Source organism: Myodes glareolus, chromosome 4 (genome assembly GCF_982192425.1).
Source record: "Myodes glareolus chromosome 4, mMyoGla1.1, whole genome shotgun sequence".
NCBI classification, from domain to species: domain Eukaryota; kingdom Metazoa; phylum Chordata; class Mammalia; order Rodentia; family Cricetidae; genus Myodes; species Myodes glareolus.
In genome coordinates this window covers 4,701,373-4,722,720 of record NC_142029.1, presented here as the reverse complement: position 1 = coordinate 4,722,720, position 21,348 = coordinate 4,701,373, and the positions used below count along the sequence as shown (strand labels likewise).

The following is a 21,348-nucleotide window of genomic DNA, read 5'->3' as shown; positions in this document are numbered from 1 at the left end:
CACCGACTGAATAAGTGAGGGGCACATTCCTATAATGAAGTATTTTGTGGCTGCGAAATGAGGCTGTATGTGCATACTTCCTGAGGAAATTCCTTGAGAAGGCATAGAACACATACATACATTTATTTTTTACAATATTTATATATTCTGTGTATAAGAAAGCTGGGAAGAGCCACACCAAAGTGTTTTCAAAGTGAGTTTCTCTTTGAGTGACAGGAAAATGGTGGATTTTTTCCCTTTATCTTTTTCTATAATTTCCAAGTTCCTTTTTCTCACTTCACTTTGTCAGATGAAAACCCATGTTACTTTTTTTTTTTAAGCACTCAAAGTAAAAGCATAAAGAAGACTAAATTTGGTGTCTGTTTGGTCCCATAGGAAAGGAGATAGGGAGCAAAGCGAAACTGCTGGGGGTGGGGCTGGGGCAGAACAGCTGCTTCAGGATTTGAGTGCCCCCTGGGAATGGGGAGGTTGGCACTAGACTGTAGAGAGAAAGGAGGAGAGAGAAGGGCGCAGCAGCAGGGTACAGAGAACAAAGAAGGGCACCTTTTGGGGCAGGCCCGTGGGGAGACAGGAGCTGTGAGTGCTGAGGAAGGCGGATTAGCTTGGACCCCAGCTGAGTCTCTGACGCCAGCATTTTCGTGTGTGATAGTATTGGATAAATGGGGACAGTAAGTCCCTTCCAATGCCTATGTCCACTTGGCTTAATTAGGATGGGCACTCAACACTGCAGTGAGCCCAAGTCCACGGGGAGAGAACCTTTCCTTGTTCTTCAGAGTCCAGCATCCGACCAGCAGCCTCTGGAGTACTGCAGAACTCCACAGTTTCTATTCCCTAAGACCCTGCTGTTCAATGGCTCTCAGCTGCCAATGTCTGCAGCTTGCCAGAAATGCAAGCTCTCAGGTTCTGTCATCTCGCCTCCAACTGGACCTGTGTTTCCACACACTTTCCAGATGACTAGACTAGAGAAAACGATGCCTGAAAAGACCGTGAGACCAAAGAATTAGCAGGCACGTGGTTTGCTAAGAAGGGGAAGATGAACTCGGTCTTCCGAAAAAGTCAGTGTTTGGAAGACCAGGGGGTAGAAAGCTAATGGCTTGGGGATCCTTTACGGGCAAAGTTAGGTTCTGCTGCTGCCTAGTTGCTGACAATGGGAGAGTCCTCCAACCATTAGAGTCTTAGTGGGGGGCACGCAGTCATTGTTGGAAAAGCTTGTGCCTAGGTTTAGAATGCCATGTGAGGGGCGTGCTGAATACCTCCCATGTAGTGTGCTGGGCTAAAGTTTTCCTGCCATCTGTGGCCTGGGGGTTTTCAGCTCAAGTCTTGGGTGCAGCCCCACGGAGGCAGCTCTAAGGCCTTTAGATGGAAGCCCAGCTCAGCTGGAAGCCATTGAGCCGGGGACCCTGGTTTCCCTTACCAGCACCCAGCTGGGGGCCACTGAGCCTGGGACCCCAGTTTCCCTTACCAGAGCCCAGCTGGAGGTCATTGAGCCCGGACCCAGGTTTCCCTTACCAGCGCTCCACTGCTGAGCAGGATCATGAAGATGATGAAACTCTCGAACCAGCTGTGCTCCACGATGCGGTAGCAGGTCTTCCGCAACTGCCAACCCATGGCCCATGGAAACTTGCTGGTATTCACTTTGCAGCAGGGGCAGCGGCGAGTGCAGCCTGGAGGGAGAGGTGGTGCACAGGGTCCTAGTTAGCTTGAACTGTCAATTTGACACATCAGTCGCCCTATGGGTATGTCTGTGGGGGCATTGTCATGACTGCTAATTGACGTTGGCGGGCTCCGCCCACTGTGGGCAGCACCATTCCCTAGGCAGATGGCTCCAGACTCTGTAAGAAAGCTAGCTAAGCGTGAACCTGTGAGCAAGCACACACAGCATGCATGCTTCACGTTCTTGCTTGAGTTCCCTGCTCTGACTTCTCTCAAGGGTGGCAGTGACTAAGAAGCCAAATAAATCCTCTCCTTCCCTCAGTTGCTTTTAGTCATGGTGTTTGATCACAGTACAGGAGGGGAACTGGACTAGATCCTGAGGGCTAGTCCAGAGGGATGACCAGCACTCTGGCCTGCTGGGAAAGCCCCTCATGCTCCATTGGGGAGACTTCTTGTACCTCCCAGCTCCTCTTTCAATGTAACTCATTAGATCATCCCCTCATGATGGCCTTGCCATTCGAATGCCTTCCCCAGGCTTCTTCCTTATTATATATGAACCTGGTGGTCCCCATCCTCATGCCCACACATCCCTTCGAAGACTGACAAACAGTGAGTCCTGAATATGATGGTACCCGGGAGGCCTTACCCGTGCTGGAACTGGAGAGCCACATGTCTGGGGCAGGGTCTGGGTCCAGTTTAACCAAGTTCAAATGGAAGCAGGGACTCAACGAAACGTTGTTCCCCACAATTCCTACTTATTTAAAGTTACCGAGGCCACAGCTACCTCGATAGGTATTTCGAGAGGTAGGAAGTATTTGTGTATTCGTCTGTCACGCGAGTGTCTATGGAGACTATAGTGTGCCTCGCTTTTGTAAATGCCAAGGGGGGAAGTGAATCAGCATGGAGCAGACACCCCATGGCTCTCCTGTGGTCCTTCACATCTCCAACCAGTTCAGAGTGATCACCATTGCAGCAGGAAACTTTTCCCGTTCAAACTCAAGGGGGCTGGTTATAATCTCACAAGGTGTTCCCAGGGGGAGGAGGGCGGACGGTACACTGAGTCTGTCTTTGCGGCATAAACAGTACTTGTGTCTGGCACAGGTGCCTCAGGCCTGGAGCGAGCCTGTTTGTTTGGTTGCCCTGGATGCCGGGCCATGGTTCTGCTCACCCAGGCACTTAGGTTAGAGCTGGGGCGGGACTCTCGACCCCATCAATGCGAGCATGAGGAAGAGGTCCATGCTCCTTATACCTTCTGTGAAGCAGTCGTCTGGCTGTTCCAGTTCGTCCGCCAGCTCGGGGATCTTCCTGAGGATTTCCTCTGGATCCGGGCAGTCCACCGTGCTGCCCTCCGAAGAGCTCGTGTCGTCCTCTCCCTGCGGGGCAGAGGCTCAGGGCAGTGAAGGTGGCTCTTTGAGGAACCTGGGGCATCTGCCCCTGGCAAGGTTAGCCCAGACTCTGCTGTCAACTGCCTTGGGTTGGGACTCAGCAGCTAAGGCCAGGGCATGGATGCTCCCCGTGGAGCCCTGCGGCTTAGCCGGGCCCTGATGGAGAGCTGGCAATGGCCCGAGACACTGTAATTACACCCATAAAGATGCTCAGCTTTCAATGCACTTGAATATTTAATCGGGGAGCTGTGTTGTGGGGCCCTGCTGTCCTCCCAGCGGCACTGGCCTGTAATGTCTCCAGACGAATTCAATTAGGAGCCGGAGCGGCTCTCATGTTAGTGAACCTGATCACTTGGCTAATGGAGCCAAATGGTAGGGTGGGTCCCCATCTGTCACTGACAGGCTCCTCCCTGCCTGGCCAGGGTTATGGCCAATAAAACAAAACCAGAATTAAAACCTACACCCAGAAGTTACATGTGAGAGCACAGAGGAGGGAAAGCTAGCCAGGTGGTCCGTAGAACAATTTAGAAGGGGCATGATACCCACACGCAGAATGTGACAACCCTCAGCCACCAGGGACTAAACGGCTTGTGTCCAGGGCCCCCAAGCCCCATCGCAGCCCATGCCCTTCTTATCTTAGTCTGCTGTGGTCAGCCTTGCCTGGGCTCAAAGCCAGTGGCTGACATTCCTCACGCCGAAGGGCTCGATAAGTGTGTGTGGGGGGGGTGAATAGTGTTCACTTTACCTTGCCCGGGTCCAGTGGCTGTCACAGCTGCACTTGGGGGCGAGGTGTGAAGTTAAAGTCTTGAGTTCCTTACGGTGGCAGTGAAAACACTAAAGATCTGGCGCTTGTGTGTGTGTGCGTGTGACCGCGTGTGGAGGTGCATGAGCACTGACATGCGTGCTTGGGAGACAGCCGGAGGCTAAAGTCAGCCGTCTTCTCAGCCACTCTCTCCTTTCTAGGCAGGATCTCCCACTGAACGTGGAGTTCACTGACTCGCCTAGACTGGAGGGCCACCCAGCACCAGGGATCCTCCTGTCTGCCCCTCCCCCTCCACAACACTGAGATTATAGGAGTGGACTAGCATGCCCAGCTCTTTACACGGGGGCTGGGATACAGAGTCAGGTTCTCTGCATGCCCACCAAGTGCGGTACCAGCTGAACCATCTTCCTTGCCCCGAGACACTGCCTCTTCACAGGTAGCTCTCTCTACAAGACTTTCCCCCAGGGTTTGTAGGTGACTCCCTGCTTGGTTTCTGTGAGGCTGTCAGCTCACCACGCACCTGGAGACAGCCTCCCTCCACCGCAGGCTGTTTTAGGCTAGAGAGAATGATGCGGACAAAGGAAAGAGGGAGCTCCCCCAGGAGGACTCTCTTGCCCAGGAAACACCTCCGACTCTGGCTGTTGTCTCTGAAAGATTACTTGACTCTCTTTGTTCGCTGCCTTTGTTCCTTTCTTTCTCTTGGCTGTCATTTTCTGGGCACTTACTCCATTTCAGACAGGAACTGAACGTTTGATGAGCAGTATCTCATTTAAGCTTCCAAATAACCTTACCAAATAGGCACTGCCATGCAGTTCTATAGAATGAAGACGCAGAGGTTTAGGGGGCAGGAGCTAGCGCTGGGTCCTGCAGCCTGGGGGGAGCCACACTCTCTCATCCCATCCTTACAGCTAGCTGGGGTGAGGTTCAGCTGCATAGGATCACTAGATTAACTAGAGGCAGACAGAGGCTTAAGGAGGAGGTCCTGTGGTTGGGAGGCAGCTTTGGTCCAGCCCCCATCCTCCAAGAGTATCCATCCTGTGGAGCCTCTCCAGGGAGCGCACATACCTACCTCAGCAGGGACCTGAGGGGTGGTGTCACCCTTCCATCTGTCACCCAGGTACGGGGCCAGGTCCTCTGAGGACATCCCAGAGCCTGGGCTCTTAGGCACTTCAAGGCCTTCGTGCCTTTGGACTTCCGGCAGCTGTTCCTGCTGGCGAGAGAGGGTCCATCTGGGTAACTGAGTTAATTTCCAATGCTCATTTCCGAATCTGAAGAGCGTTGGCAGCTGACAGGCCTCCAGAGCCAAGGTCCTCACACAGGCACCTTACACGCAAATGTACATGCGTGTGAAGTAAGCATGGAGGTGAATGTGGCTCCGGGCTCCACCTGCAGCTGCACCTGCACCTTAGGAAATCTAATTTTTCCGATCTTTTTTGTTCCTTCTGTAAAATCAAGAAGGTGCGATTCACTTCATTTCATTCTTTTGAGCACTAAATATATTAATACTTTTAAAGTCCATTGCAGGAGATTTGGTTCCACAGATAACAGCCACGGCCCTCAGTACCTTGCCAGAAGCCAAGCTGGTCACGAACTAAGGTCATCTGAGTACGCTCACCCCAAGGACTCCAAACTAACCGAACATGCGCTTGAGTGGCAGACAACCATCAGAGAGTTCGTGTCCCTCACTCCCGGGAGGTGACACTGTGGCCTCGGCTGTCACTCATACAAAGGAATCGAGAAAATGACAGTTGACAGCAGGAGCTGCTGGGTTCAGGTGACAGCTGCGGGGGAGGAAGGTGACGGGAGCTCTAGTGGCCTGGCCAGCAGCGCTGTGTGTCCCTAGGGATGCTCAGCGGACCCCTGTACCCCTCATGGAACACAATGGATGCCCTGAGACACTGAGGTACCAGCTTAAGGCACTAGGAACCCGTGCATTATCAGAAGGTGTCAGGGTGCCTTAAAGTCTTTGGTTCTGAACATTTCCTCCCGACATCTCTTGTCTGGAAGAACTCTGTAAAGGTGTCAGAATGGCCAGGAGGAGGAGCTGAGCTGAGCCTGTGTTCTGACGACACCTGGTTCTGCGGCATACCCTTAGCTGCTCATGGGAGAGCCCAGGGAGCTGGAGCTGGGGCAGCATATGTGAGAGACAGACACGTGACCGCAAGCTCCTTGGAGCGGTCAGGGCTCACCTGCTGTCCCTGCCCCCATTTGTCTCCCTAAGGATGCTGAAACTTTCTCCTCGGCTTTGCTGAGGTGAAGTAGTGTCTCCCCTGGAATGCAGGGCATGGTTTCAGTTTCTGTTTGGCTGGCTTGCCTACGCCTGGTTTGCCAGGACTCAGCGCTCTGCCACCCTGATGTTGGAGATCCTCTCGGAGGGTTAATCTTCATTGTTTACTTGGCTGGATTTTGAATCACCTTGGAAACACGCCTCTAGGTGTGTCTTCCAGAAGGGAAGCCCTACCCTGAATGTGGGCAGTATCCCTGCAGACTTGGGTCCTGGGCTGAATAAAGAAGAGACACCAGCCTTCATCTCTGTTCCCTAGCTGTGACCCAATGTGACTATGTCATCCTCACCATGACGGAGCAGACCTTCAGGCCAGGAGACAAAATGAGTTCTTCTTCCCCTTTAAGCTGCTCCTATCAGATATGTTGCCACAGTGATGGGAAAAGTAACTAACAGTCACTGAAATTTCTCTCCTGCCTAGGGTCACTCTCTGCCCAGGCCTCCGCCCACTTCCTGAGGCTGTCTGTCCACGGAGGAACTCTTACCTGTCCTTTGGGGCTCTCTTCCTTCCAAGAGCTCTGAGAATTCTGTTCAATGTCTTCCTCGAGCTCCTCGAGATCAGATTCTCCCTCGGCAATGGGGACTGAGACCCACACATTAGCATCGGTGATGAAGTCCCTGTGGTCGTCCTTGGGGCCACTGAGAGCCGGCTTTGCCAGGTTCCCCACCGCATGGTTGACAGCATCAGCAGCAATGTGGTTCTCCGCTTTGGAGCTGGGGAGGGAGGGCTTTGCCCCGAGCTGGGGCTCCACCTTTGGCCAGCGGAGCCGGCAGTGGCTCCTGAAGTAACTGGAAATGGCCTGACTGGACCGACGGCCAAATGCCTGAATCCTGGCCAGTGCTACCTGCAAGTTGTTCACCTCCCCATCATCCTCCGGGGCTGTGAGATTGTCAGCACTGAAAGAGTTCAGCAGCAAGGCGATGAAAAGGTTGAGCACCTAAGAGAAGGCGTGGAAGGGGAGGCACATCCATCACTTTGCATTGGAAGTTGAGAAAGAGAGAGACGGATGCTGGTCCTTGGTCTTACTCCTATCTATTCAGTGTTGCTCACTAGCATGGGAGAAAACACCACCCACATTCAGGTGGCTCTTCCCTCCTCAGTCGAACCTCCCTGGAAACACCTGCACAGGCCCACCAGAGGTGTGTTCGAGGTGATTCCCACCAAGTCACAATCAATATGGACCACCACAGAGGCTCTCCAGCACCTCACTAGCAGAGTCTTGATCACTCAGGCCTCCTCTGCCCTGGGCTGTTCCTGCTCACCTGGCAGAATGCATGCCCTGGGCACCATGAGGAGAGTTTGGTCATGTCTTGGGTTCCCTGCCTTATGAGGACAAGGATACCTCGCCACAGTAGGGGGTCATGTTGCTGATGGCAAAGGAGCAATCAGAGGGTGGTGCACTCAGGTGGTCTGCCACTAAGAACTAGCAGAAGGCATGTGTGTCCCCAGGGAGCAGGGTGGGAAACAGACAAGTGTTCTTAGCTGAGCTTTCTCACGCCTTTAAGACAGAGGCAAATTGATTGACTTCTAGAGTTCAAGGTTCCTTTTGCAGAAGACAGGCACTCTTAGACCACACCCTCCCCTCCCAGAGTCTGAGACTGCACACAGACACTCACAGGTGGAGCGGGTAGAGATGGGGTGGAGAAGGAGGGCTGGGACTACTTGGCTATCCCAAGGGACATCCCCCAAACTTGAGAGCAGATTTAAACACTGTGATCATTCAGACCCAAGTGGAGAGCCCTTTACACTCCTTTGAGCCCCGCAGACCAGGGAAAAACTTCCCTTCCATAATGAAAAGCCACCATCCATTGAGTTCCTAGACACAGCACCAGGAAATCTGCCTCTTTCACCCCCTGTAATTTAATTCTGCCCGTACACCCATGAGTAAGCATTGCTTTCTTGGTTTAAAGCAAATTAGGGCTTAAGGAAGTCACTCTTCCGTCCTGAGTCACTCAGCTAGAAAATGCTGGAGGGGGATTTTCCTACTCGTCTACAGGCTTGTTCCTGGAAAGCCAGGTTGTCCCCTGAAAGCACGCATCCCAGTGTGTGTCCTACATGACTTTGATGAGTCTGAAGGCACTCCAATCATTCCAGAGTGTGCATACGTCTGTCTGTGTGAGAGTGTGCCTATGGATGCCTGAGGACTTCTCCTGCGGCCATTCCTTAGAAGGAATACACCTTGTTTTTGTGACAGAGTCTTCCACTTGCAAAATAAATAATAACCCCCTAACTAGGCGAGGCTGGCTGGTCAGCAAGTCCCAGGGATCTACCCATCTTTCCTCCCCAACACTGGGGTTAGGAAAGTGTGCCATCGCGCTTGGCCTTTTATTTTTTTTAAATGTCGTTTCCAGGGCTTGAACTTAGGTCTCCATGCTGATACAGCACACACTTTCCTGACAGGGTGTGGGGGTGTCTCCCCAGTCTGCAACTCAGCCTTTGTGGGGCCCCTACTCACCACCAGGTTGCCCAACACCATCACAGTCAAGAACAGGATGAGGCAGATGGATTTCTCGCCGACTTCCATGCAGACCCACATGTTCTCGATCCACTCTCCGCACAGGATCCGGAAGATGACGAGGAAGGAGTGGAAGAAGTCACACATGTGCCAGCGGAGCTGCTCGTCCTTCCACAGGGCAACGCCGTCCTTGCGGCACCCGTAGTCCTCCCCCAGAAGCTGCTTTCCGACCAGGGCGAAGATGAAGACGATGATGGCCAGGATGAAGGTCAGGTTGCCCAGCGCCCCCACAGAGTTGCCGATGATCTTGATGAGCGTGTTCAGGGTGGGCCAGGACTTGGCCAGCTTGAAGACCCGCAGCTGTGGGGAAGCAGACACCGTCTCAGGTCCTGGGTGCTCTTCTCAGCACCTTCTAACTGAAGTCTGTAAACCAAGCTTGTGGGACAAGCATCAAGTCATTGTACATTGAGGAGCTCTCCAGGGGCTGCTTTTGAAGACTTTCCTTTTATAAGTCACTCAGCTATGGTCATCTTCCCGTCGTCCCTAAGTTGAATGTACTCCACTGACTGGCAAATCTAGGGGTCTCATAGCGGAGAGGTCAGTCTGTCATCTCTAGTCTGTCTCATACCCATAGACTGGACTCTTCCTGGACACGGGCCTGCTGTCTATCATGAATTTAGCTCTGATTGGGACTCACAGTAAGAACAGCTTCACTCTTAACCCAAAGAGGAGCTAGCCTCCCTCACTTAGGGCCCAGTCCACTGCATCAGACACGCATTGGTTAGCCCTCTATTGTGTCTTGGAATACCTGACAGCCTCTGTTGTCCCTACCGGCTCTGAAACACTTAAGTATGGTTTCATGGATCCAGAATTCACACATCCATTGGATTGACCAACCATTCCCCTTGTCTTACTGAAGTCCAGTTGTGCTTGGCATGGTCCTGAACTGGTTTGTGGGATGTGTGGAGAAAGGTGGGTGGGCTCCTTCTCCTATGGAATTAGTGGTTAGAGACCGAGATAGGATGAAGACTTAAACTTTTCACAGCAGGGCATGGGGTTGTGGTTTCGACGGTAAAGTGCTCGCCATAGAAGAGTGAGGAACTCAGTTCAATCCCCAACACCCAAATAAAAACTGGGTGCAATGCCGGGCAGTAGCAGTGCACATCTTTAATCTTAGTGCTCAGAAGGCAGAGGCAGGCAGATCTCTGAGTTCAAGGCCAGCCTGGTCTACAGAGTGAACTCCATAACTACTGAGAAACACTATCTGGAAAAAAAATACAACAAACAAAAACAGCTGGGTGCAGAGGTGAGCACCTCTAATCCCAGCACTGGGGAGACAGAGCTGGGCGCAGAGGTGAGCACCTCTAATCCCAGCACCGGGGAGACAGAGCTGGGCGCAGAGGTGAGCACCTCTAATCCCAGCACCGGGGAGACACAGCTGGGCGCAGAGGTGAGCACCTCTAATCCCAGCACCGGGAGACAAAGACAGGAGGGCCCCTGAGGTTTGCTGGGTAAGAGTAACGTAGATCCATTAGACTCATAGGTGAGAGCCTTGCTCAGCCATCATCAGAGAAGCTTCCTCCTGCAGCAGATGGGAACAAACGCGGAGAGAAGCTTCCTCCACAGGCAGATATCATGCACAGAGTGATAGACCTTGGGACACTCAGTCTCTATCAGATCCCTCCCCTCTGAGCTCAGGGAACCCTGTGTAAGAGGAGGCAGAAAGAGTGTAAGAGTCAAGGTGGTGGAGGACACCAAGAAAACAAGGCTCTCTAATTCATTGTGATGACTGAGGCGGCCTCTGCCAGGGCCTGCCCGGTCTGCACCAGGCCCTCTGTGTGTATATTATTGCCTCCAGGTTAGTGTTTTTTATGGGATTCCTGTGTGTGAGAACAATGGGTCTCTGATTCGTGTGCCTTCTCTTGGGCTCTTTTCCTTCTGTTTGTTTGTCTTGTCCAACTCCAGTGTGGTAGTTTTTGTTTTATTTTATATTTATTTTGTTATGTTTTATCACTAGCCCCTAGAAGCCTCTCTGTTTTCTAATGAGAGACAGAAAAGGAGTGGATCTGGATGGAAGGGAAAGTGGGGAGGAACTGGGAAGGGTAGAGAGGCAAAACTGTAATCAGGACATATTACATGAGAAAAAAATTCATTTTTGATAAAAGAAAAAAAAAACCAGTGGTGTGGATAGTGATTGAGGCAGACACGTGATGTTGACCTCTGACCTTCACAAACACATATATGCATAGTTGCCCCCACATGAACATATAGATATGAACACATACACACATGCGCACATGCACACACATACAGAGAGTCTTATGTATAGAATTAAATAGGCTGAGGTCTACAACAGAGCAAAAGTACTGTGCACAAAGATGCACAGACATTTGAAAATCCATTCGTATGATCCTCTAGTTCTCTTGCAGGAACTACACAGACTCCGCTGTCAGCAGTCAGTCAATATGTGTGGACAAAGCACCTACTAGGAGACACACTCAGGCCCAGGTGCTAGGATGGGGGGCTGAACGGAAAGTATGGTAGCATCTCTCTCATCACCCACACACAAGACAAACCCTGAGACGGCAGGCGCTATGTCCACGCCATGCCCGTCGGCTTGCCTGTGGGAGGAGTAGCCCTGCTCACGGTAGGCCTGCTCTGAAGTGGGCTGTCCTTCCAGTGGACACAGAGATGAGAGGAGCAGTCCTGGACAGAAGCAGTGATAGACACAAGAGAAGATGCAGCAGCAGTCACTCAGTGGAGCCCTTTGAGGAAGGCGACAGGGAACGCCGACTTCCCAAATAGAAGTCTTCATGCTCCGTAACTTCTGGACAAATGGAAATGGACAGGGGAGATAAGGTTTCGACACTGGACAGCAGTCACCCACCACACTGCGGAGCCTTGGGGACAGTGAGGGGCACAGGGAGGTATTTATTGGCACCTGAGCAAAAATATCAGGTATCGCACCCTAGTCAGAATAACTATGAACGAAAGAGAAATGGCAGGCTGGAGAGATGGCGTGACGCTGCTTAAGAGAGCAGTGGTTGCAGGGCTTGGCTCCCAGCGCCCCTGCTGAACAGCTCACAGCTGCCTGCAACTCCAGTTCATGGATGATGCCCACTTCTGGACTCCAAGGAGATTGCACTGACATGTACACATACACATACACATACACACACACACACACACACACACACACACACACACACATCCCTCTATCTTTAAATCTTTCTATCTATCTATCTATCTATCTATCTATCTATCTATCTATCACCTATTTATCATCTATCTATCTATATCATCTATCTATCTATCTATCTATCTATCTATCTATCTATCTATCTATCTATCAATCTATCTGTGTTAGGCAATAACACTCACCTTAATTGGACTTGGCTAAGAAAATTCATGGTTTCCTTAGGTAAGGCGAGAGGGCTAGATATTAATATTAGAACCTCCATAGTGAGATTGTTAATTGCCATCATTAATCTCTTGTGAAATTATAAGCAAACTGTGTATGTTCCTCAACCCAGAACACGGTTTGAGTCATCATTTATTACTTCTTTATAAAGACAAAACAAACAATAAAAATAACCAGGACATGCCCACTGTGTTCCAAAGATATCTGGGCTTGGAGTTCCTGATTCTCAGCCGGTCAGTCAGCACACAGTAGGGAGTGTCCACTGCTGGGACTGTGGTCAGTCAGTCAGCACACAGTAGGGAGTGTTCACTGCTAGGGCTGTGGTCAGTCAGTCAGCACACAGTAGGGAGTGTCCACTGCTGGGACTGTGGTCAGTCAGCACACAGTAGGGAGTGTCTGCTGCTGGGGCTGTGGTCAGTCAGTCAGCACACAGTAGGGAGGTCTGCTGCTGGAGCTGTGGTCAGTCAGCCAGTCAGCACACAGTAGGGAGGTCTGCTGCTGGAGCTGTGGTCAGTCAGCCAGTCAGCACACAGTAGGGAGTGTCCACTGCTGGGACTGTGGCCAGTCAGTTAGCACACAGTAGGGAGTATTCGCTGCTGGGGCTCTGGTCAGCAGAGATGAGTAGTAACTACCCTGTTCCACACTCCCCACAGCCATCACCTTTGCCCCCCCAGCTAATTATTCTCCACAGTCTTTGTTCAATATATATTATGACAAAGAAATTCTTCACAGATCATGCAATAATTTATAAACAATCATTTTTGACAGGTGCTGAATATTCATCTATAATTAATATACCACTTCTTTAATTAATCTCAGAATTAATATAAAAACTTCACTTTGAGGGAAACAGGCTAGAAAGAAGTCATGGTATTTATGTGGCTAAAAACTGACTTGAAGCTAATTTATCTTAAACTCCCCTCTTCTTCCCTCTTGCTCTCTTTTCATAATTATCCCCCCTCTCTCTCCTTTCTCTCCCCTTCCCCACCCCCCTCTCTGGATCTCATATAGTCGGTCTGGTCTCAAACTCACTATTTATCCAAGGAAGTCTCTGAATTTTTCATTTTCTTATCTCCACGCCACCGGCTCTGGGATCACAGGGCCACTACACCTGGTTTTATGTGGTATTGGGGATGGACCCGGCACTTCATGTGTGCTAAGCAAGCACTGAACTACAGTTTTCTTTAATGAAGATTTTTTTTCCAGAATAGAGTAAAAAGCCCATCTGATGTCCATGGAGGAAGTCACCATTTGATGATGAAACAAGTCTTGTGGTTGTAAAAAAATCAGAAGACTGGGGTACCTGATAGTGCATATTGAGTTCTCTTTGAGTGTCTCCTCCCACCAAATATTGCAGAAAAATGTTGGACAGTAAAAGTCTTAATCATACCAATAATCCATAGATAAAGTATGCATTTCATCCAAATACTAAACAAACGTGAAGATTCAATTACTTCCCTTCGGAGTCAAAGATGGCAATTTCCTGTGTCCCTGCAAACACTCAGCGTTGAGAGGCTGGGCTGGTGCTTGGAATGGAGATGGAGGCAAGTCAATGCACAGTACTTCCGGGCCCAAGCATAACACCCCCTGATTTTCTGTCTCTCCCACAGCCCCCACTAAAGCCACCCACTGAGGTGGGGATATCATGAGATAGGATAATCCTGCAACCCGAGTTACCCCTTAGAGCAAACTCTCCAACCAGTGACAAGTACGCTATGTCACTTCACAGACTGCGAATTGTTACTGAAAATAATTGTATTTATTCTGAATAGCATAGAAATTGGTTCATCGAAAAGAGATGGTGCCATTTAAAAAACACACTGTGTGTGCCACTGGGCGTGTGGTTATACTGTGAACAACCAGAAAACCGATAGAAAGACTTGGAAAGTGTTATTTCTGTTATTCAGTGACAAGCACATTGCTTGTCATAATTCCAGGGTAGACCGTGAGTTTCCTAAGCCATCATGAGAGAAGGGTTTGTAAAACCCGAGAGTTCGGAGACTGGGACTGAAGGCCAGTGGGTAGAAGGCTTGCTCAGCATGTTCAGGATGCTAGGTTCGATCCCCAGCATTTCATAAACCATGGTGGTGCAAACCCATAATCCTAGCGCTTGGGAGGTGTAGGATGGAGGATCGGAATTCAGAGTTATTTTCAGCTACAGAGCAAGCTGGAGGCCTGTACTACAATACACCACCTCAAAAACCAAATCCAAAGGAAACATCTTGTACTTGAGTATCAGTTTGTGGCTGACTATGGTTGTCAAGATATTCTAAGACAGACCCATGATTCAGGAGTATCTCACCAATGTATAAGAAATGAAAGGAAATAGAATCCAGATGTTTTGTTCCTTGAAGATTTGAGGAAGCACCTTGCTTTTCATAACTAACACTAGGCAATGAGATCACGTCTTTGGGTATTGAAAATGAGTTAGCAATTCTGAGGAGAAAAAGCGTTTAAGTCGAGATCACACTAATGATGACTCACCATTTCTACTGAGAAAGAAAGGCTGTGGTGAAAGGAAAGAACCGAGAGTCACGTCAGAGAATGCGCTTTGGGGTGTGTGTGCCATAGCACAGCCCTGCAGCCAGCTACGGGTTAAAGAAATGGCGTCACACAGAAAATCAAGAGCCTTGAGCGTAAGGAACTCTGAGCTCTCAGAACTTACAAACCCTGCCTCTCATTCTTCCTTAGTGGGAAGCAAACCATGAGGACGGCAAGGCTGTCTTCTGGGGCAGCAGATCCCGTCTGCAGAAGCCCAGTTAGGCCTGAGACTTGCACCAGACTGGGATATGGGTAAGAAACAGAACTTCGCTGGATTCAGTGACTGAGATTTTGGGTTCTCTACTTACTAATTTTTCTTTTGGGGCTGAGGGTAGAATCCAGGTCCTTGTGGATGCTATAAAAGCACTTTATTGCTGAGCACAGCCCCCAACTAAAATATATATAAAATCAAAACGCTTGCTACATAATGAGTGGAAACAAACAATTGTTATAAAATGTGGCTGTCCTGGGAGAAGGTAAAGATTTTAGCTAACTTTTAATTTTGACTAAGCCAACAACTGATGCTGACTCAAAAAATTAAAATAGGACATTTAGTAAAAGGGGGGGGGAGCATAATCCAAAGAGAGGTGGGGGGAGGGGAAAAGAAGACAGCTGAAAGAAAGGAGAGAGAGGGAGATCAAGGTAAAGACAGATAGATGTTCATTTCCTTTGAGATGGATGCACTCAGTGCTTTGGCTAAAAGATGAAGACCAGCTTGCCGGAACTGAGCAAGGACCCCGAGTCTAACTGTATGAACTGGTATGATCTGCAGGAGGCACACGAGGGTGGAAGTAGGAGCATGGATACAAAGATGCTGGGCAAACTCTGAAGCAGAAGAAAGCAGGCTCTGTAATTACTGCCAAGAAAAAAAAACAGATATAAAAAAGGTAAAAACAATCTTTATAGCACAAAGAAGGTTATTCTTAATAATAAAAGTTTGATATTACCAGGAAGCTATAAAACTTAAAATATGTGTGCCCTCGGTAATCCAGACTCAAGACAGAACCACACGAGCAACAGATACACCATAATCACAGCAGAGATATTTTAAGCACTACTTTCTCAGTAATTGCTATAACAAGCAGTAGACAACAATAAGCCAGGGTATAAAATGCCTCCTGTCATAAAGTTTCTCTTCCCGCAGCACAGAGGCAGCGCTGTAGCCCACGAGGTCAGCAGACTAGTCCTAGTTAAGTGTGTAGGAATATTTCCAGCATACTGAGCCAAAGATGGATAAGATGTAAAACCTTAAAACCAGCAACATCCATTCTTTGACTTTAATACAGCAGAGCTAGAACCCGGCCACACAACTGGAATCCCCTACATTCTGAAATGAAGACCCGTTCTTCCTATTAACCTTTGAGTCCAAGAATAATTCAAAGTTGAAATTAGGAAGCATTTAGAATCAAACAAGGAGAAATCAACAGATTAAAGCAGTTCTTAGGAGGGAACAGAAGTCTGACCTGAATATATAAGAAAAAATAGACCGAAAATTGTATGTTAAGAAGTTAGGAAAGAACAAAATATGAAGGATGAGGAATGTAATTAAGATAAGATGCACGATTAATTGAAATCGGAAAACATCAATGATGCAGAGAGGATCGATGAGCTACAAGTTGGTTCTTTGAAGAAGCTAATTAAATTGATGTCTCTTAACGAGACTAATGAAAAATGGCGAGAGCAAACACGAGTCATCGTTGCTAAGAAAGGTACGGCATAAACGCAGCTGACAAAGACCCTTGACAAATAAGAAAGCACCTTCAGCTTCCGTGGCAATAACACTAGACAAGAAGAGTTCATCTCCAGAGCAAAATTTACCAAACAAGCCTGAGAAATAAAGCCAGGCTCGTCTCAGGACATCAGGAAAATCCAGTCACTAAGGAAAGTCCCAATCCCAGAGACAGCTTCCCTAGAGAACTCTACCAAATTCCTAAGGAGCAAATGATTCCAAAACCACACCAAGATTCTGCATTAAAAAAGGAAATATTTCTCAGGATTTTTTTTTCTTAAAGAGTAGCATATGCTTGATATCAAAACCCAGGAAGGATTATGTAAAATTAAAAAAACCCAATTTGTGAAAATGGATGCAAAAGCCTCACAGATTACTAGCAAATTGAACCTGTTCATTTAAATTTATTAAACTTATTCATTTTATTAAAAAACGCATCACCAACAAATTGGGCTTATTCTACGAATGTAAAGATTCAGCAACAGAAACTCAATTTTTAAAAAATAACATGTCTGTGTGTCTGTGCGTCTGAGTCAGTCGCCAATGGAGGCCAGAAGAGGGTGAAGGATCCCCTGGAGCTACAGGAGGTTGTGAGCCGCTTAGCGTGGGTGCTGAGAACCAAACGGTCCTCTGCAGGAGCAGCATGTGATTTTAACCACGGGCCATCTCTCCAGACCCCTATATGGTTATCTCAATGTTGTTTTCTCTTTCTTTTAGGAGTAGAATAAATCTGATCTCTCTCCTGTTTTTCTTTTCTTTTGGTTGACATGAAATATGGGACGGGAGGTGATGTTTCTGTTTGTGTACATACGTGTAAAGATCAAATTAGGGTAATTAGCATACATGCCATCTTCACCATTATCATTTCTTCTTGGTAAGAACATTCAGAATCCTCTCCTGGGCCACTTTGAAATACGCAATGCACCATTCTTACCTGTTAATGGGGTTGTCTTCTATGCAGAACAATAGTCTGATAAAATTACATGATAACTACGTAACAAAAGGAAACTGGCAAAGAAAGGGTTTTCATTAAAGAAAATGCTGCAGAAGTGTCAGGCTTGTTGAGATACTGAAAGTATTGTCTTTGCAGTCAAGAAAACAAGGTCGCTTGTTATTAAGACTTCTTTTCAGTGGGTACTAGATGTCCTAGTTGGCACAGTCACATAGTAAGAAGAACCAAACGGCACAGGGGTTAGAAAAGAAAAACAAAATGTATTGTTTGCACATGATATGATCATGTTGAAAAATCTAAAAGAATCCATGGATGAACCATCAGAATTAACAAAAGGGACTTCCGGGTGCAAAAATATTAACTATTAGAATACTGGTTCAAATTAACAAAGACCATTTTAAAATATGTAAGATATGTATGGAGAAAATGGTGGGAAAATCATCAACTCGGAAGGCTGAACTGGATGGAGAGGGTGCCGTCTTTATAGATCAGCAGATTACATAACACAGAGTTTCAGTTTCTTCCCACACTGACTGCTAGACTTTATTGCAGTCCAGATGAAGAGAAGACTCAGGAGCCCTGTGTCTGTGTAGCTGGGGACACAGCTGCTTCTCAAATCAAACCGGAAGCCAGAGGCCAGCACGATTTTAGAGTAAAACCAGGCGGGTGTATTAGCCACTCTTCCCATCACTAATCAAGCAGGAAGAATTGAGAGGGTTTAGGGAACACAGTCCATTAGGGAAGGGACGGTGGCAGCGACGTCAGAGGTCCCAGCCAGAGAGAGATGATGGCTGGTGCTCAGTTTACGTCCTCCGTTTCATTCTGCCCGCCCCCACTTCCCATGCCTCTCACATCCAGGGCAACCTTCCCCTCTCAGTTAACCCTGCGGGAAACACCCTCACAAACACCCTCAGAAGTTGTCTCCTCCATTGATTCTAAGCTCAGTCAAGCTGGCAATGAAGGTAGATGGACCAGCACGGTGGGTGACCGGGTTTATAGACACAGCCGTGTTCTAAGTTGCAGAAATTAAGATGGCATGGTACTAGAGCAAAGACAGACTGATAAGCACCTTAAATTATGACCAGCGGTGGCACTCAGGGAAGGGCAAGAAGAGCTGCATGGAATTTTCTTCTTTTTTTCTCCTTCCCTTCCTTTTCCCAACCAATCAACTTTTTACCAAGTAACAACTTGTACTTAGCATCTGGGATAGAATGGCAGGAGAGAAAACCCTGCTTTTAGCTATCTGGATGACCACAATATAATAGTTAGAATCTGAGAAGAGCAGATTTGTTTGAAGAGCAAATCCCGTTTCAGATACTGGAGTGTAGAGGCCCTCCGTGAAGCGGGGATGTGTTGAACACAGGAGGCTGAAGACCTGTTGAACTAAGTGAAGACCGGGGAGAAAGTCTCCCAGGCAGAGAGCAAGGGTGTGTGGTGGGGCAGCTGTGGCTGGAGAAAAATCGGTGGGAGAGAAGGGAGAGGGTACTGGAGTCTTGTCTGCCCTGAGGACCTCAAGTTTTATTCTCAGAACAAGAGGAATCCAGTGGAGAGGTGTCTGTGACAATGTCCCTCACCAGTTTTAGGGGGTCACAGAAAGGAAATTGTTGGTTTGACGAGGAGGCACCTCGAGCGGAGTACTCTATGCCATTTGTTCGACTTTTCTGAAATTTAAAGCAGCTTTGGAAACTAAGAGCTGTTCATTAAAACCACAGAACCACAAAACAGATCATCTTGGCTGTGTATTTTCTCCCAGGAATGCTCAGCGATCAGGGCCAGCATGGAGAGAGATGCTGGGCTTTGCAGGACAAAGGGGAGGGGGCTGGACTTGTCGCTGATGGACTATGGACTCTCCGCCAGGCTGTGGGGACTCAGAAGAGATCCCACACATGCGGCTGGGCGATGTGGTTTGTGACTTGTGAACTGGTTGGCGTGTTAAAATCAAGAAGATGGGCGGGTGGCAGACACGATCCTGCCTCTATCTCACAAGAAGAGAGAAGTGCGGAGCTGCCCAGTAGGGTCTCCAAGGGACACAGTGTCCATGGGCTCTAGCTGTGAACAGACATGTCAAGTTTGGATCACTCCTGCTCCATTATGACACATCCTGGGGACGGTCACCCCAGTTCTTCAAGCTTGCCCTTTGCTTGTTTCCAGGAGTCAGTGAAACTCTAAGCATCCTCTAGATGGCTTGGGGACTTGAGGACGTCGGTGACCTCAGACTCTCCTGGGACTCTTAGGTTTGCTTGGCTGACAAAAGCAGTTGTGTTGAGTGGCTGCAGGCAATGGAGGGAGACCGGTGATTGAGTAAAGGAACACCTCCGGTAGAGGGCGCCCTGGAGCTGAGTTTGGAGAGGAGCCTGCGCAGAGGCTAGCAGCATGGAGGCTTTTGTGGGTGTGTAGCACTGACTGGGTTGTGATTTGGGGAGCCAAGAAATAAGAGAACACCCTTTTGAGGTGGGTTGGAGCTGGGACCCAGCAGTCGGGCAGGCAATGGGGATTTGAGTTCCAGATCATACACTAACGCTGCGTCCTGGAGGCTGGGAGACATTGGGTTCATCATTAAAGCAACAGTGTCTCAGGGTTGGGAGCATAACATGAGGCCCAGAATATCAAGAGTGTAATGCTATGGCTTAGCCACATCTTCAGAAAATGTTAGCTGTTGGGGCTTCATTGCTGGGGCCGCTATTTGATAAGAGAATAGGGTGTCGTTCAGAGGCCCCCTCCATAGATGAGGGACTAAGGCACCAAGAGAAGAAACGCCCCTACTTTACATCAGTGAAAAGCAGAATTTCTGACTCTTGGAACCATAATCTGCCTTGCTCCCACAAGAACAGAATGGGAGTGGGGGTTGGCTGGTAGAGTCCGCAAAAGGTACCGTGCCTGTCCCCTAGGGGTCGCCCTCCCTGAGCCTGCGTGGGAGCTCCCCAATGGCCAGGAGAGGAGCTTACCAAACGGAAGGTGCGAAGCACAGACAGGCTGCCCTTCTTGGCTATGCTCAGCTCCAGCAGGCTCACGGTGACGATGACGCAGTCGAAGATGTTCCACTTCTTCTGGAAGTAGTAGTAGGGGTCAAAGGCAATGATCTTGAAGGCCATCTCCATCGTGAAAAACACCGTGAAGACCTGAGGAGGGGAACAGTGTTCAGCGCTGTGAGGTCTTTGGCCTTGGGGACCGGGAAGACAGGGACAGCAAGAAAAGAATCTTGTTTACAAGAAAGCAAAGCATGCTGGGTGTGGTGGCACATGCCTGCAAAAACAAAACAAAACAAAACACCCAGCCTTCAGGAGGCTGTGGCAGGAGGATCTCAGGGTTGAGCCCAGGCTGAGCTATCCAACAGATCCTGTCTCAAAATAGTGGCATTAAAAATAAAAATAGAAGAAAACAGCAAATCCTTTTGTTTTGTTCTTGAGGACTGTAGACGGGAATTTCTGAGCCACTGATGTCCAGAGAATACACATTAGAACTCAGGTATCTGTTTTCTACCCCCGTCTCTCTCTGTGTGTCTCTCCCTGTATCTCTCTCTATCTCTGTCTCTCTGTCTCTCTGTCTCTCTGTCTCTCTCTCTCTCTCTCTCTCTCTCTCTCTCTCTCTCTCTCTTTCTCTCTCTGTGTGTGTTCCCATGTGTGGATATACTGTGTGTGTGTGTGTATGTGTAGTCATGAGTGTGGCGGCCAGAGGCTGACACGGAGAGTCTTCCCCGTCACGCTCTGCCTTATCTATTGAGGTAGGCACTCTGACCTGAACCTGGAGCTCACCTATTCTGACACTCTCCAGCTTGCTCCAGGGGTCTCCTACCTCAGCCTTCTGTGTGCTGAACTGCAGGTGGGCCCACACAGCTACCCACTCGCACGTCCGTGGGTGCTGGGGTCTAAAATTCCCTCCAGTCCTCGGGCATAGCAAATGCTTTACCTGCTGAGGCGTCGCCCTTCTCCTTTGGTCTTCTGTTCTAGGGGTGGTGGGTGCAGAGTAAGTAGATAACCATTAGAATAGGCTCCAGAATATAATTATGTTAACAGGTGTCAGTCTGATTCAGCAGTCAAAATGTGTGGGTTGTGAGATAACACAGAAAAAGATGAAAACCCAGCTCAGCCACTTCCTAGCTTATGTAAGCTTGGATAAGCAATGCACCCTTTCCATGCCTTGATTTCCTCATCTGTGTAATGGGTA

The 21,348-nt window shown here is 48.8% G+C and overlaps 1 protein-coding gene across 3 annotated transcripts in view; it reads right to left on the bottom strand.

Moving 5' to 3' along the window:
* Scn10a (sodium voltage-gated channel alpha subunit 10) overlaps window positions 1–21,348 on the bottom strand; it is a 96,011-nt gene that overhangs the window by 21,580 nt on the left and 53,083 nt on the right. For 2 of the 3 annotated variants that reach the window (XM_087905150.1, XM_087905151.1), the window contains exons 14-19: window positions 20,130–20,303; window positions 8,542–8,901; window positions 6,571–7,023; window positions 4,871–5,011; window positions 2,903–3,026; window positions 1,510–1,664 (exon numbers count right to left, since the gene is read on the bottom strand). In XM_087905150.1, the coding sequence (XP_087761276.1) occupies window positions 1,510–1,664; window positions 2,903–3,026; window positions 4,871–5,011; window positions 6,571–7,023; window positions 8,542–8,901; window positions 20,130–20,303 (1,407 nt within the window). The remainder of the gene's footprint in view (window positions 1–1,509; window positions 1,665–2,902; window positions 3,027–4,870; window positions 5,012–6,570; window positions 7,024–8,541; window positions 8,902–20,129; window positions 20,304–21,348) is intronic. The other variant, XM_087905152.1, reaches the window with a different exon arrangement.